The sequence below is a fragment of the Coregonus lavaretus genome (genome assembly GCF_964263955.1).
Source record: "Coregonus lavaretus genome assembly, contig: HAP1_SCAFFOLD_1802, whole genome shotgun sequence".
Classification (NCBI taxonomy): Eukaryota; Metazoa; Chordata; class Actinopteri; order Salmoniformes; family Salmonidae; genus Coregonus; species Coregonus lavaretus.
In genome coordinates, this window is record NW_028160893.1 from 1 (window position 1) to 15,180 (window position 15,180).

The 15,180-nt window shown below is 48.8% G+C and overlaps 1 protein-coding gene across 1 annotated transcript; it reads right to left on the reverse strand.

Annotated features, from left to right (window-relative positions):
* Positions 1-8,362: 8,362 nt before the first annotated feature.
* Positions 8,363-14,862, reverse strand: LOC311121339 (centrosomal protein of 135 kDa-like; the record flags this gene model as incomplete). The annotated part of the gene is made up of 17 exons (XM_084195841.1): positions 8,363-8,687; positions 8,802-8,954; positions 9,182-9,286; positions 9,489-9,691; positions 9,787-9,954; positions 10,175-10,360; positions 10,787-10,897; positions 11,289-11,457; positions 11,615-11,670; positions 11,855-12,009; positions 12,144-12,259; positions 12,426-12,577; positions 12,695-12,772; positions 12,907-13,092; positions 13,215-13,370; positions 14,307-14,515; positions 14,697-14,862. The coding sequence occupies 17 exons, from the start codon at positions 14,860-14,862 to the stop codon at positions 8,657-8,659; spliced, it is 2,400 nt and encodes a 799-aa protein (XP_084051967.1). The 3' UTR covers positions 8,363-8,656.
* Between the last annotated feature and the right edge of the window lie 318 nt (positions 14,863-15,180).

Sequence of the window (15,180 nt, forward strand, 5' to 3'; positions counted from 1 at the left end):
AGGCAAACACTGTAATGGCAATCATCCCTCTTTCTAGATGAGTGCACAGTGGGTTTTTACAGAAACAGTTTGAAGTTTATCTGTAAACTTTTGTTTTGGCAGTGGAATAATCACACAGGATCTGTTTATTTAGGTCGTCAGACACGATTTGATTGTTATCAGTTAATCCCCTTTAGGAATGCAGAACTCGTGCTGAACACACTGTAGTTCAAAGTTCAAAGGTTATGGAACAAGAAACAGTTGAAATACTGTACAACAGCAGGTCAAAAAAATACCCCAATAATGAAAGATTACGTTGCAAATTATCGTATCAATTAGCATCTTTATCAACAGATACAACTGTTTGGGGGGTGGTTTCTAGGTCAGTTACAGTAAGAGTCAGCTCAAGTTCAGTCGGGTGGAATTGTCTTACCCTGTTACTGGAGAGCAGCTGCTTCTTCCTTTCTCTCTTTCTCTGTTTTCTCTTTCTCTCCAAGGGGAGGATGTGTCCTTCCACCCGCACGCACTCACACACATACAAGTCCTCAGCCACCTTACTCCACAGCCATCTGCAAACGGACGGAACGAGAGAATGAGAGGTGATAGGAGAGAGGTGATAGGACAGAAAGGGAGAGAGGGAGTGGAGAGAGAGATCAGAGAGAGAAAAGAGAGAGAGAGAGAGAGAGTGCAGCTGCAAGGATAATGTTCATAGGATTAGTGACAATAGTGTCAGTCAGTGGAAAGCTGTCTTAAATGAACCGTGTACAGAGAACAAAGAGTTTGTGTTGTTCTGCATCATTCATCCCTCCTATACCTTTTAGGGTATTAGGAAACGTCTTTAAAGTTAGAAATGTGCTGAAGTACTCCCATTCAAAAGCATTTGAATGTCTGAATGCAGTTACGTATCTCAGTATGTGTTCATAAAGAGTTAATAATTGGAGTGAATAAGTTCTCAAGTACAGTTCATAAGTTGTAATTAGTGACCAGTTCTAGGCATTGGGTCTACCTTATAGCCTCCTGGGTTTACCAGGTTTCTATAGGATGTGATGTTTTCACCCCTCTGTGTACTTTACTGTTCAATCCTGTGACCTGTGTGTTATCTAACATGATTCTGACTACTCCAATTCAAGTACATTGTTACCTGAGTGAAACATTAGCCCTGGGCCTTACAAAAGCAGCCAAGGCAGTCCCACCCACCCAATCAACGATTAGGAGTCAGACAGCTCACCTCTCTGACACCCCTACCTCCACTTCCTCCCTCACTGGACAAAGTGTGCTTAATAATAATATCTCTAAGAGCGTTGCCTTATGTTGCCTGTACGGGCAAAGGAGGAACCTGCACACCTCAGCCCAGCAAACATTGGCTTCTAGAGTTAGATATGTCCAATATCCTGGGCTTTACTTGGTACAGTGATGCTCCCCTACAAAGAAGGCTAGTGTAAACATTAACCTCACTGTCATGGTTTCTAGGTGAGTGGTGTGGCAAGGGAGAGACTAGCTAGCATCTGTTCGATTATTAACTATTTATACTGAGACCCACTTATTTATTTCATATTCATGAAGAATACCAGATCCAGGTGTTGCAAGGTACAGTATCTTCCCAATGTAATGCTTTTCACATCCACCTCTCAGAGTTCAGTGCATTTCTCAGTGTTCTTCACATACATGGAACAATCAATGGCAATGTCTGTTGATCCGCTATAATGGGATCACCATGTTATGTTTTAGTTATTTATCAGACGCTCTTATCTAGAGCGACTTCCAGTTAGTGTATTCATCTTCAGATAGCTAGGTGGGACAACCACACATCAGTCATAGTAAGTACATGTTTCCTCAATAAAGTAGCTATCAGCAAAGTTAGAGCTAGTAAAGGGGGGGTAGTAAGAGGGGGGGGGGGGGGGGGTTGTTCCTCTTGCTGCTCGGTAGGCAAGTACCAGGGTCTTGTAGTTGATATCCATTCTACAACTTCTATTTCTATGTAGATGTCACGGATTCTGCCGAGGCTGCTCCTCCTCCTTGCTCGGGCAGGCTTCGGCGTTCGCTGTCCCCGGAGTACTAGCTGCCACCGTTAGATGTTTCGTTGGTTGATTGCTTTTGTCTGTCTATTGCACCTGTGTCCGTTTGTGTCTGATTATGTGTCCTATAAGTTGCCTGTCTTGTGTTGGTTAGTTTGTGTGTTGTTATTCACCTGTCTGTTAGTGCTGCGTGTTTGCTCTGTTTGTTGTTTTGATGTTTACGCACAGTTTGCGTAATCGCTCGCCTCTGTTTTTTGTTGAGGCCGTCTATTGTATTTTTGCCTTGTGTTGCACAAGTAAACTTTGTTGGACTAAGCTTCGGTGTCCTGCGCCTGACTCCCACACCACACTTACCTCAGCCCTTGACAGAACAACACACAACATGGAGTCAGCAGGAGCAGCGGCGGCACCCAAGTCGCTGGAGGATCGGATCAGCGACCAAGACACCATGATCCGGCAACTTGGGGCCGCCATGAACGAGGTGTCCAACACTCTGCGCCGGTTGGTTACGGGAGAGGTGCCCACGCCTTCGCACACCTTACCATCACCATCGGCTAGTCCTCCTCTCCCAGCACCGGAACACAGTGGCATTCGGCTCTCGCTCCCGAGGGCATATGATGGTTCTGCAGCCGGGTGTCAGGGGTTCCTCCTGCAGGTGGAACTCTACCTGGCCACCATACACCCGGCGCCCTCGGGATACGAGAGCGTCTCCGCCCTCATCTCCTGTCTATCCGGCAAGGCATTGGAGTGGGCCAACGCCGAATGGAGGGGAATAGACGCTGCCACCATCACCTACGCGGAGTTCTCCCGCCGCTTCAGGGCTGTGTTCGATCATCCACCTGAGGGGAAGGCGGCGGGGGAGCGTCTGTTCCACCTCCGACAGGGGAAGAGGAGTGCACAGGAGTTCGCCCTGGAGTTCCGGACTCTCGCGGCGGATGCGGGGTGGAATGAGAGGGCCCTCATCGACCATTACCGGTGTAGCCTACGAGAGGACGTTCGTCGTGAGCTGGCCTGCAGGGACACCAACCTATCCTTCGACCAGTTGGTGGACATTTCCATCCGTCTCGACACCCTGCTGGCTACCCGCGGACGTCCCGAGTGGGGGTCGTCCATTCCACCCTCCAGCACCTCCGAGCCGATTCCCATGGAGTTTGGGGGCGCTAGGGAGAGGAGGAGAGAGAACCCGAGGGGGGCCGTCCCCTGCACCAACTGTGGCCGTGGAGGACACACTGCGGCTAGGTGCTGGGGAGGGTCTCCTAGGAGAGGGGACAACAGGTCACGCACTGGGGAGTCATTTCAGGTGAGTAGGCACCCCACTTACCCAGAGCTCTCTGTTGGTCACCTGTGTATACCTGTGAGATTTCCACAGGTGGCACCTCATTCCCAGCATAAGGCGCTAGTAGATTCAGGCGCAGCTGGGAATTTTGTTGATCGGGAATTTTGTTATAAGTTAGGAATTCCCCTTCGGCCGGTACAAGCCCCCTTTCCTGTTCATGCCCTAGACAGCCGGCCGCTGGGGTCGGGGTTGATCAGAGAAGTCACAGCACCACTTAAGATGACGACGCAGGGGGGTCATGAGGAGATCATTCCGTTTTATCTGATCGACTCTCCTGCGTATCCCGTGGTGCTGGGGCTTCCCTGGTTAAGCGCCCATGATCCTACTATTGCGTGGCAACAGAGGGCTCTTATGGAGTGGTCTGCCCAGTGTGTAGGGAGATGTCTAGGTGTTTCCTTAGGGGCGACCTCGGTGGAGAGTCCGAACCAAGTGCCCGCAATGCGCATTCCCCCTGAATATGAGGATTTAACACTTGTGTTCAGCAAAGCTAGGGCAACACGGCTACCACCTCATAGACAGGGGGATTGTGCGATAGATCTCCAAACAGCAGCGGCACTTCCGCGGAGCCGTGTGTATCCCCTGTCTCAAGAGGAGACAGCGGCTATGGAGATTTACATAGCCGAGTCCTTGGCACAGGGATACATACGGTCCTCCACTTCCCCGGTTTCCTCAAGTTTCTTCTTTGTGAAGAAGAAGGACGGGGGTTTGCGCCCGTGTATTGATTACCGTAGTCTCAATCAGATCACGGTTAAGTACAGTTACCCTCTTCCTCTGATTGCGACTATGAGGGAGTCATTACGCGGAGCGCGGTTCTTCACAAAGTTGGATCTCAGGAGCGCGTACAATCTGGTGCGCATTAGGGAGGGGGATGAATGGAAAACAGCATTTAGCACCACCTCGGGTCATTACGAGTATCTCGTCATGCCATACGGGTTAATAAATGCTCCTTCAGTCTTCCAATCCTTTGTTGACGAGATTTTCCGGGACATGCATGGGCAGGGTGTGGTAATATACATCGACGACATCCTAGTGTACTCTTCTACACGAGCCGAGCATGTAGCCCTGGTGCGCCGAGTGTTGAGGAGGCTGTTGGAGCATGACTTGTATGTCAAGGCAGAGAAATGCTTGTTCTTCCAGGAGTCCGTCTCCTTTTTGGGTTATCGGTTGTCCGCGTCTGGTGTGAAGATAGAGGTTGACCGTGTGTCGGCCGTGCGTAATTGGCAAACTCCAACCACTGTATGGGCGGCAGGTAGCTTAGTGGGTAAGAGCGTTGTGCCAGTAACCGAAAGGTCGCTGGTTCTAATCCCCGAGCCGACTATGTGAAAAATCTGTCGATGTGCCCTTAAGCAAGGCACTTAACCCTAATTGCTCCTGTAAGTCGCTCTGGATAAGAGCGTCTGCTAAATGACTAAAATGTAAATGTAAATGTAAAAGAGGTGCAGCAGTTTTTGGGTTTTGCTAATTACTACCGGAGGTTTATCCGGGGCTTTGGACAGGTGGCAGCTCCCATTACGTCCCTGCTAAAGGGGGATCCGGTGCGTTTGCAGTGGTCAGCTGAGGCGGACAGGGCATCTGTTAAACTAAAGAACCTGTTCACTTCGGCCCCGGTGCTGGCGCATCCGGACCCCGCTTTACCATTCCAAGTTGAGGTAGACGCGTCCGAGGCTGGTATTGGGGCAGTCCTGTCGCAACGGTCCGGCACGCCACCTAAACTCCGCCCCTGTGCGTTCTATTCTAAGAAGCTCAGCTCGGCGGAGCGTAATTATGACGTAGGGGACAGGGAGCTGTTAGCTGTAGTCCAGGCCCTAAAGGTGTGGAGGCATTGGCTTGAGGGGGCTCAACACCCTTTCCTCATTCTGACTGACCACCGTAACCTGGAGTACATCCGGGCAGCTAGGAGATTGAACCCTCGTCAGGCTAGGTGGAACATGTTCCTGACCCGGTTTGTTTTTAAGATCACATACATCCCAGGGTCCCAGAACGGTAAGGCAGACGCCCTGTCTCGGCGGTATGAGACACAGAGGAGAGGTCCATTGAGCCTACTCCCATACTGCCGGAGTCTTGTCTGGTGGCTCCGGTGGTGTGGGAGGTCGATGCGGAGATCGAGCGGGCACTGCGTACCGACCCTACTCCCCCAGAGTGTCCGGTGGGGCGGACGTACGTTCCGCTCGATGTTCGTGACCGCCTAATTTAAGTTCACCTCCAGAGTCTGGGGGGCGTTCATGGAACGCTTGGGGGTCTCGGTGAGCCTTACCTCGGGTTACCACCCAGAGAGCAATGGGCAGGTAGAACGAGTCAACCAGGATGTGGGTAGGTTTCTGAGGTCCTATTGCCAGGGCCGGCCGGAGGAGTGGTCAAGATATATCCCCTGGGCAGAGATGGCACAGAACTCTCTCCGCCACTCCTCCACTAATCTAACCCCTTTCCAGTGTGTGTTGGGGTATCAGCCGGTTCTGGCACCATGGCACGAGAGCCAGATCGAGGCCCCTGCGGTGGACGAATGGATTCGGCGCTCGGAGGAGACGTGGAACGCTGCTCATTTCCATCTGCAGCGGGCCATCCGTCGACAGAAGGCGAGCGCCGATCGCCACCGCAGTGAGGGTCCGGTGTACGCACCGGGAGATCGAGTCTGGCTCTCGACTCGAAACCTGCCCCTCCGCCTGCCCTGCCGGAAGCTGGGTCGGCGGTTTGTGGGGCCTTTTAAAGTCCTGAGGAGATTGAACGAGGTGTGTTACAGGTTACAACTGCCTATTGATTATAAGAATATTAACCCCTCGTTCCATGTGTCTCTTTTCAGGCTGGTGGTAGCTGGTCCACTCCAGGAAAGTGAGATAGGAGAGACCCCTCCGCCCCCTCTGGACATCGAGGGAGCTCCGGCGTACACGGTCAGGACCATCTTGGACTCGAGACGTCGGACGGGGGGTCTCCAGTATCTCGTGGAGTGGGAGGGGTACGGTCCGGAGGAACGGTGCTGGGTGCCTAGGACGGATATCCCAGATCCATCTCTCCTGACCGAGTTCCACCGGGGTCATCCCACGCGCCCGGCTCCGCGTCCTCCTGGTCGTCCCCGAGGCCAGGGTCGGCGCACGGCTGGAGCCGCGCGTCAAGGGGGGGGTACTGTCACGGATTCTGCCGAGGCTGCTCCTCCTCCTTGCTCGGGCAGGCTTCGGCGTTCGCCGTCCCCGGAGTACTAGCTGCCACCGTTAGATGTTTCGTTGGTTGATTGCTTTTGTCTGTCTATTGCACCTGTGTCCGTTTGTGTCTGATGATGTGTCCTATAAGTTGCCTGTCTTGTGTTGGTTAGTTTGTGTGTTGTTATTCACCTGTCTGTTAGTGCTGCGTGTTTGCTCTGTTTGTTGTTTTGAGGTTTAAGCACAGTTTGCGTAATCGCTCGCCTGTTTTTGTTGAGGCCGTGTATTGTATTTTTGCCTTGTGTTGCACAAGTAAACTTTGTTGGACTAAGCTTCGGTGTCCTGCGCCTGACTCCCACACCACACTTACCTCAGCCCTTGACAGTAGATGATTTCTGCCATTCTAGAGACCCGCTAGAACAGACATCATCAACTGGATTCAGCAGCTAGACAATTTTTTCTTGAGCATATGGTCAGGGGTCCGGAACACAATTACAAATAATTGTTAGACTGCAAATTGACCGCAAGAAGCCCAAACATATCTAATATTTGACTAAAACATAATCATTTCAAACCTTGCTTACATTTCTATATGATCCCATATACTGTGTCTCTCTATTATGCGTAGGAATTCTTCAGAACAGATTTCCAAAATTAATCCAACAATAAAATAAAATACATGAAAAAAATTGTTCAGAAAACTTGGGAGGGACAAATCAAATCACCCACGGGCCAAATTCAGCCAGCGGGCCGCCAGTTGGGGAACCCTGCGCTAGAAACTCTGCTCTCCTGCATCCTGTAGTCAGGCAGCAGCCTGGTAGCAACCTTTGGATAGTCATTACCCTGGGCGGGACCCAGCCATTCAGCCTACCCAACCTACCTCTGAGACAGAACAGGAGTGTTATGACATGAACACACCTGGCACACGGCTAGTCACTCCATGAAACTAGACACACATGCATGCACACACACACACACACACACACACACACACACACACACACACACCAATTTCTACAGAACAGCCCCACAAGTATAACTAGCTGGTACACAACACTGTGTATTTTCACTGTTCTCTCTCTCTCTCTCTCCCTCTCTTTCCGTTCACCTTCCCTCTTCAGGGCTTTCCTATTTTTAGGCTGAAGGTGGCCCTGTTCTCCTACACATTTTGCCATGGGGCGTAGAGAAAATGTTGCAGTTTTAAAGCAAGTTTGCAGCAATTCTACACATTTTTCCATTTGGCAGAGAGAAGATTTAGAAATGTTCTAACTAATTACATGAAATTCTACTCATTATGCAATGGGGCGGAGAGAAAAATGAGCAGTTTTACAGCTAATGTCCTGCAATTCTATTAACTTTGCCATAGGGTGGGGAGATATAATAGCCCTATTTAATATGAAATCTGAGTGAGAGGGAATAACAATATCAATGGGGGCCCCCGGTTGATAATTCGACCATGATTACTATAAGTTTAGATGGCTAGACTAACTTACCAATCAAAAATTTTTTTGGCTGACATGGGCTTATTGAGTGACTGTCAGTGACTGACATAACAAGAGAACAACTGCTGAAGCACAACCAAATTTCTACTTTTCTAGCTCTCAACATTAAGTTGAGACCCCGTCTAAAATAAATAAAAATAACACATTTGTCAATTGATCCGCGGTCCTACAAAAGAGGGGCTGTGCGGACCACCAGTTTCCCATCTCTGATTTAGAGAACAAAGCAGCCCAGGGGTAGAGACTGAGTGGCCAGTTGAACATGTAGCCTACCATTCTGCAAGGTTCAACTAACTTATGACTGAAAAGTAAACCAGAACGAAAATTATTATTTTTATTAAAGCACTTCTCTCAGACAATTTACTAAAAATAGAATACATTATGAAATAACATAATTTCCCTCTTTTAGCTGTGTTTCATTTTAATCAAATCTTCATAAAAAATATACTGAACGTTCACTCAATTCACAGATAAAATACACACAACCAAACACAGTGATGTCAGTTCATTTGTGAAATTTAATAAAACATACATTTGAGATAACACTTGTTCTATTTTCGGTCTAGGAGTGTTGTTCTGAACCTGAGGTCCTCACGCGGATCATGACATCACAGGGTTTGAGTTGAAGAATGACGTCATAGCATGGTGAGGACTAGAGAGAAGGTTGGGTTGTCTTTCCTCCTGAGGGAGATCTGTTCAGTCGTAGAGGTCCTTGAACCCCAGGCTCCTGTCACCACACACACACACACACACACACATACACACACACACACACACATGGTGAGATGTAGAAATATATGTGTGTTGTATTCAATGTGAGGTGTTCAGGGAGGGGCCCCACCTCTCTGGGGATCTCTCTCTGGACAGGTGGTCTGGGGTGGACCACAGGGGCCTGCTGGGGCTGAGGGAGCGACGCTGGTGAGGGGAGGAGGGATGCAGACCAGAGGACGATGATGACAGACCCTGACGACGCAGCTCCTGCACTGCCCTCTCCCTACGAGAGAGAGAGAGAGAGAGAGAGAGAGAGAGAGAGAGAGAGAGAGAGAGAGAGAGAGAGAGAGAGAGAGAGAGAGAGAGAGAGAGAGAGAGAGAGAGAGGGGGGGAGAGAGAGAGAGAGAGAGAGAGAGAGAGAGAGAGAGAGAGAGAGAGAGAGAGAGAGAGTAAAGCACAAGCCAAGCCTTTACGACAAGCAACTAGAGACAGACATAGAGGCAGACAGACCTCTCAAACCGCTCAGTGGATAGCTTTCTCTTGGTCATGTCCAGTTCAGCCTCTAGCTGTGCCGAACGAGTACTCAATGTAGCCACCTCCCTACTCTGAGAGCTCCTGAGAGAGAGAGAGAGAGAGAGAGAGAGAGAGAGAGAGAGAGAGAGAGAGAGAGAGAGAGAGAGAGAGAGAGAGAGAGAAATGGAAATTGAGTTGGAGATGGATAGATGAAAGAGAAAGAGGGAGAGAAACAAAGAGGGAAGCTGTCAAAACAGACAAACAAATCAGAAACCCTTCCAACAGCGACCAAGTGTCTGCTTACGCCTTGCTGTCGGCCGCGGTGAGTTTGTCCCTGAGCAGCTGGATCTCAGTGTGTCTCTCCTGGGAGCTGAGCTGTCGGTGTAGCTCCTTCTCCCTGGTGGCCACCAGCATGGACTCCAGGCTCTTCATGCTCAGACGCTCACTGGACAGCTGCTTCCTGAGCAGCTCCAACTCCGAGCGGTACGCATCCAGCTCACACTGCACCTACAAGCACACACACAGTGTACTGTTAACATACACACACACAAACATAAACATCCTGACATATGCGCACACACACCATCCCCTCCATGACTCACAGCCTCCTTGCTGGCGTCCAGTTTGACACAGAGCTCCCTGGTCTTCTCCAGGTCAGTCTGAGTGGCGGTGTGTTCCCCCTGGGCCTGTCTCAGCTCCTCCTCAGTGTGCAGCAGACTCCTGTTGAGCTGGGACACCTGGCTGCTGCAGCTCCGCTCTGCAGACAACGCCTAGGATACACACAACTATAGGGGTCCAGGGTCGTGTTCATTACGCACAACATGTTAACATGTTGCGAAACCTTTTACACATAAAACTAAAATGAGCTTTTGTTATTGGCCAACTTCAGGTTGTCCCACCCTGTTTCAGTCCGTTTGGTGCCTAATGAATAAGACCCAGTGTGTGCCCAGTGATAATCCCTAATGATAGAGACAGTGAGGGTGGACCGACCTCCTGCAGACTGGCCTCCAGAGCCTCCACCTTCTCCCTGAGTCTGCGTCTCTCCGTGTCCGAGGTCATCAGCTCCAGCCTCAGCTCGCTGATGCTCCCCTCCGCCTGCCGCGCCTGCCCCTCCCAGCTCTCGGCCTGGGCCGAGCCACGCCGCCGAGCCTCCTGGTGCTCCCTGCACTCCCGCTCCTGGTGGACATACACACACACACACACACACACATTTGAATTATTTATTTAGCTCCACAATGAAACAGTACAAGTTAAAAGGTCTTGACTATCAATCCCTACCCAACTCCAGTCTGAAAACGTTGATTGCCGCTTATAGTAAGCACAAGGAGGAAAGAAAAAAATAAAGATTTTCAAATAGGAATCGATCTGAAACTCAAAGGCTGCGTTTACACAGGCAGCCCTATTCTGATTATTTTTTCACTAATAGGTATTTTGACCAATCAGATCAGCTTTTTTGCCAATATTTGGGCTAAATATCAGAATTGGGCTGCCTGTGTAAACGCAGCCATAGCTGTTCTGGATGAGTGATTGTTTGTTCGACAAGACATAACTAACAGATCACAGATAGAAATATCATCCATTCACAGTGCCAGCAGAGGTTACCTTGGTGGACAGCAGGTTCTTGATGCGGGAGACGTCAGACACATAGTCCTGTACCTTCCTCTGCAGCTCCTGCACCTCCTGGGCAGAGTCCTCAGACTTCAGCTCCAGGGCCTGGACAGCAAAACAAACTAGATTGTACAAAGTGTTTGTGAGATTCTAAAGAGATAATGGCCATGCGGTTTGGTATATCATGAATAATATGTGTGTTTTCTACTACTGTTTGCCCTAGCCAATCACCTGGGATGAAAAACTATTCTGGACCATGAGCCAATGCCATCTAGTCTGGGTACCAGTCTTTTTAGCTAACATTCCACTCCTTGCCACTCCTGTTATTTGGCAAATGACACGGAGTACAAGGAGTGGAATGTAATAGCTGAACAGAGACAGCAACCAGGCTACATACCATCCTCCCTAAATATTAAGAATCCTAAAAGGTTGATAATTTCAAAGTTTAAAAATGATCATCCTGACCCTGGTTTGGTCAGAGAGTGCTGTATCTGACCTGGTTGTTGAGACGGCTCTTGTCCAGTTCCTCTCGGAGCTGAGCATTCTCCCTTAGGGTGGCATCCTTCACCTTGGCCAAAGCCCCCAGCTCCTCCCCCGCATCCCCCAGCCTCCTCCTCAAAGCCTCCAGCTCCCGCTCCCGCCCTGCCAGCGCCTCACGAACACTCCTGGGGAACAGAGAGGTCACAGCCAGGGGTCAGAGTTTAGAGGTTAACTTATACAGGTGGTGCAATCCATATGTGTCTCTGAGTGAACCTTGGTAGGGTGACTTGGCATCTGATGCTGCTGTGTGAAGCTTTGTGGTACTGGACAACTCAGACTCACTCTGCTGATGTCTCCAGATCCTCAATGGTCAACCTCAGATTCCTGATGGTTTTCTCCTGAAGAAAAAACATGGCAACAAAGAGACCATCACTCAATAACTGATATTAGACTAATGTGTCACATCTCATGAGGTGATATCCAAGTGGACATTTCAACTTCCTAAACATAGTGGCTGGTAGGTATGCTGGCAGGTATTCTGGTGCAATTGGCTGTGTGTGTTGTTAGTGTTCAGTTGATTACTTTGTCGTCCAGCTGGTTGTGGGCTGAATTGAGGAGGTCAGTCTTGTTCTCCAGCTGCTCCTGCAGGGAGTCTCTCCTCTGGTCCAGGTCAGTGATGGTGGACTGTAGACCGCTCACCTCCTCTCTTAGACCAGACACCTGCCTCAGTAGAGAGTCTGACACAACAGATAAGGCTCAGTGTGGTAAGGTTATCTGGAATAGCGTTATTACACACACACACAAGAATGGATGAGCGCACACACACACACACACACACACACACACAGGCAGGTAGACCTTGTCTCCTCACCGTTCTTCTCGTCCAGCAGTTTGTTCCTCTCCTGGGAGTTCTGTAGTTCTCCAATGCGGGAGGTCAGTCTGCGCTGGCTGTCACTCAGGGCGTTCTGTGTCTCACCGTTGGACAGTCTGAACACACACACACGTGCGCGCACACACTTCAAATGATGCTATAAAAGGGATTAAATGGACGCTATAGAAGTAACAGTTCCCACACATGCCAAGTATGTGGCTGATGCAGGAAGTGACTCCCCAACCACATGACTTCAAACATCAGTGCTGGTTCCTGGCTTACCTCAGCATGACACACTCGTTCCTGGTCCTGCTGTGTTCGTCCTCAGCAGCGGTCAGCTTCCTGCCCAGGGTGTGGACCTCCTCCTCAAGCCCCATCATGGACTCCCTCATCAGGGCAAGACGGCTCTTCTGGTCCCCTCGCTCATGCTCCAGCTACAGCAAGGAGCATCGCCATGAATTGCAATTAGCAGCATGAACATTCCATTTCAAACGGAGGACATTTAAAGACTGTGTCTGTTCTAGTCATTGTGGTTTTCTCCTCCTCCTCACAGTGAGAATGGCTGTCTGCAGGTCCTCCACCCTCTGCTCCAGATGAGCCCTCTCACTGATGGCTGTCTCCTGAGAGATCTGACAACACGCAACACACATATAGACACTTTCTCTCAGCAGGACACACACACACACTTTCATTGGTAGTCAATAGATGGCCATGCTGGAACACTCAGAAGTAGATTATTATCCAATCTGGTTAACACGCTGACCTTGAGTCTCTCCCTCAGACTGTCCCTCTCTGTGCTCATTCGGTGGAGGTCGACCGTGGCCACGTCTCTCTCCGCCTCCACGCGCTTCAGGATGCTCTGAGCTGACACGGTGACACTGCTCTTAGCTGCGCGCGACGACTTGGATTTCAGCACCTCGCGACGCAGCGATGCTATCTCCTGCTGGGCCTAATGAGGAATGGGATTGTTACCCGCAAAATGATTTCCCATTCATTTGGAACGGAGCTAAGAAAACGTCTGACAAAATGTGTTTTGTTGGCGTTAACTTTTCCTTTAAGAATGGCACTAGCCTGCTGGTAGTGCATGCTGGTCTTGTCTCTGTCGGCAGTCAGAACTTTCACGTTGGCCTGGATCTCTGACAGGTGGCGCTCATACTTATCAAGCATGTTCTGCATCTCGTCCCGCTCTCTCAAGACCCTCATCAGCTCAGAGTCATAGCTGCCCCCCTGCCCAACATAAGGGAACAAGACATGATGTCAGATTTCAAAAGAGTACATCAGCTGTTACATTAGTATCATGACAAAGGGCTAGCAGTCCAGGAGACATTGGTCAGAAATTCATAATTTTTTTATTAATCCGGAAAAAGTCGTATTTGAAGAGTTTATTTACAAAACGCTATATCCACCAATTTTTCATATTTGTATTTTTTCTTCAGAAATGATTGATTATGGGTACCTTCATGTGTGTGTAAAATATTACTGTTCTCAGTTGCTTAATTCATAGATTTTAGATGTGTATGAAAATGTTTGTTTTTTTGCTAAACGTTATATTGTTTAGCTGGAATGGAATGTTCGTATCCTGTATTTTTGACTGTGATATGTGGTTGTCTCACCTAGCTATCTTAAGATGAATGCACTTACTGTAATTCACTCTGGATAAGAGCATCTGCTAAATGACTAAAATGTCAAATGTAAATGTTTTACATACAGATCTCATATTACTGAATTACATTATTATTTTTTATATTTGTTTTATATTGATGTCACAAATGTATCATTTCTACAGTTCTTTATTCAAAATGTAGTTATTTATTCCATTTGACTGTGTAAAACCTAGCAGTACTACTTATGTCTCTGAGAGTGAGCTGGATCTATAGCATTTCGCAAAAAAACATTATTATTATCTCTCTGAAATGAAACCATCAAGTAATAGATTGTAAACAAATACATGTCTGTCATTGAACAACCCCATGCCATGATTAGAGAGTGAAAAAACACACCAAACATTTCTTTAAACAATAAAAGCTCATTTACCAACATTTCTGAAAATGGATATATAGCGTTTTGGGAGGAAACGCTTCACTTATACATTTAGAACACTGAAGATGGAGGAACAAATGCCTAATTAGATTTCAAGTTAATATTAGACAGACATTCCTTTACCTTGACAGGGGGCTGACGGGTGGGGCTGCGGCTCTGGAGGTGCCCCCGACAGGGGCTACAGGAGCACCTGCCCCTCAGCATCCTCCTCAGGCTGTCTGCTTCCTGTCTGTAGTAGTCCCTCTCCTCCTCCACGCTCCGCAAGAAGCTGTCCAGACGAGAGCCACGCTTCCCCCTGCCGCCTGGCTCTGTGTACAGGACCTGCTCTCTCTCTGTAGAACAGCCAACAATGTTCAATCACATTCTGGCATCACATTCTCCACTACCCTCTAATATTAACTTGAAATGTAATTAGGCATTTGTTCCACCATCTTCAGTGTTCTAAATGTATAAGTGAAGCGTTTCCTCCCAAAACGCTATACATTCACTCAGTCCAGCCCCAGAGTAACTCACCTGTAAGGCTGAGCTTCTGCACCAGTCTGTTCAGACTGTCTCTCTCCTGGTGCAACTGGTCCAGTAAGGCCTGCAGGTCCTGGTCCTGATTCTGCTCTACTGTGGGGTTCAGCTGGGTCTCAAGTTCTATTGGTTCAGTGTCTGCCGACTCGCTATCCTGATACATAGCCCAGAACCCAGAAGCCAGGGTGGATGGTAAATGTAGGCTATTGATTATACTATTTTCTTTATGCCTGTTGAATTAGTACGCAATTTAGTGGTTTCAGTCGTGGTCTTACAGGTGTCACTTTGGTGATAGCGCCCTTTAGTGAAGTGATCTTCCTCTGCAGGTTTTCGATGATGCTCTACAAAACCAGACCCAAAAAATCTTGCATTGATTCATTCATACATTCACTCATCCATTGTGTTCAGTATTCACATCGCATCCCCTCTTTGGCATACAGTATGGTCTCAAGCCTACCTCTGCCTGCTGTGTGTGTGTGGT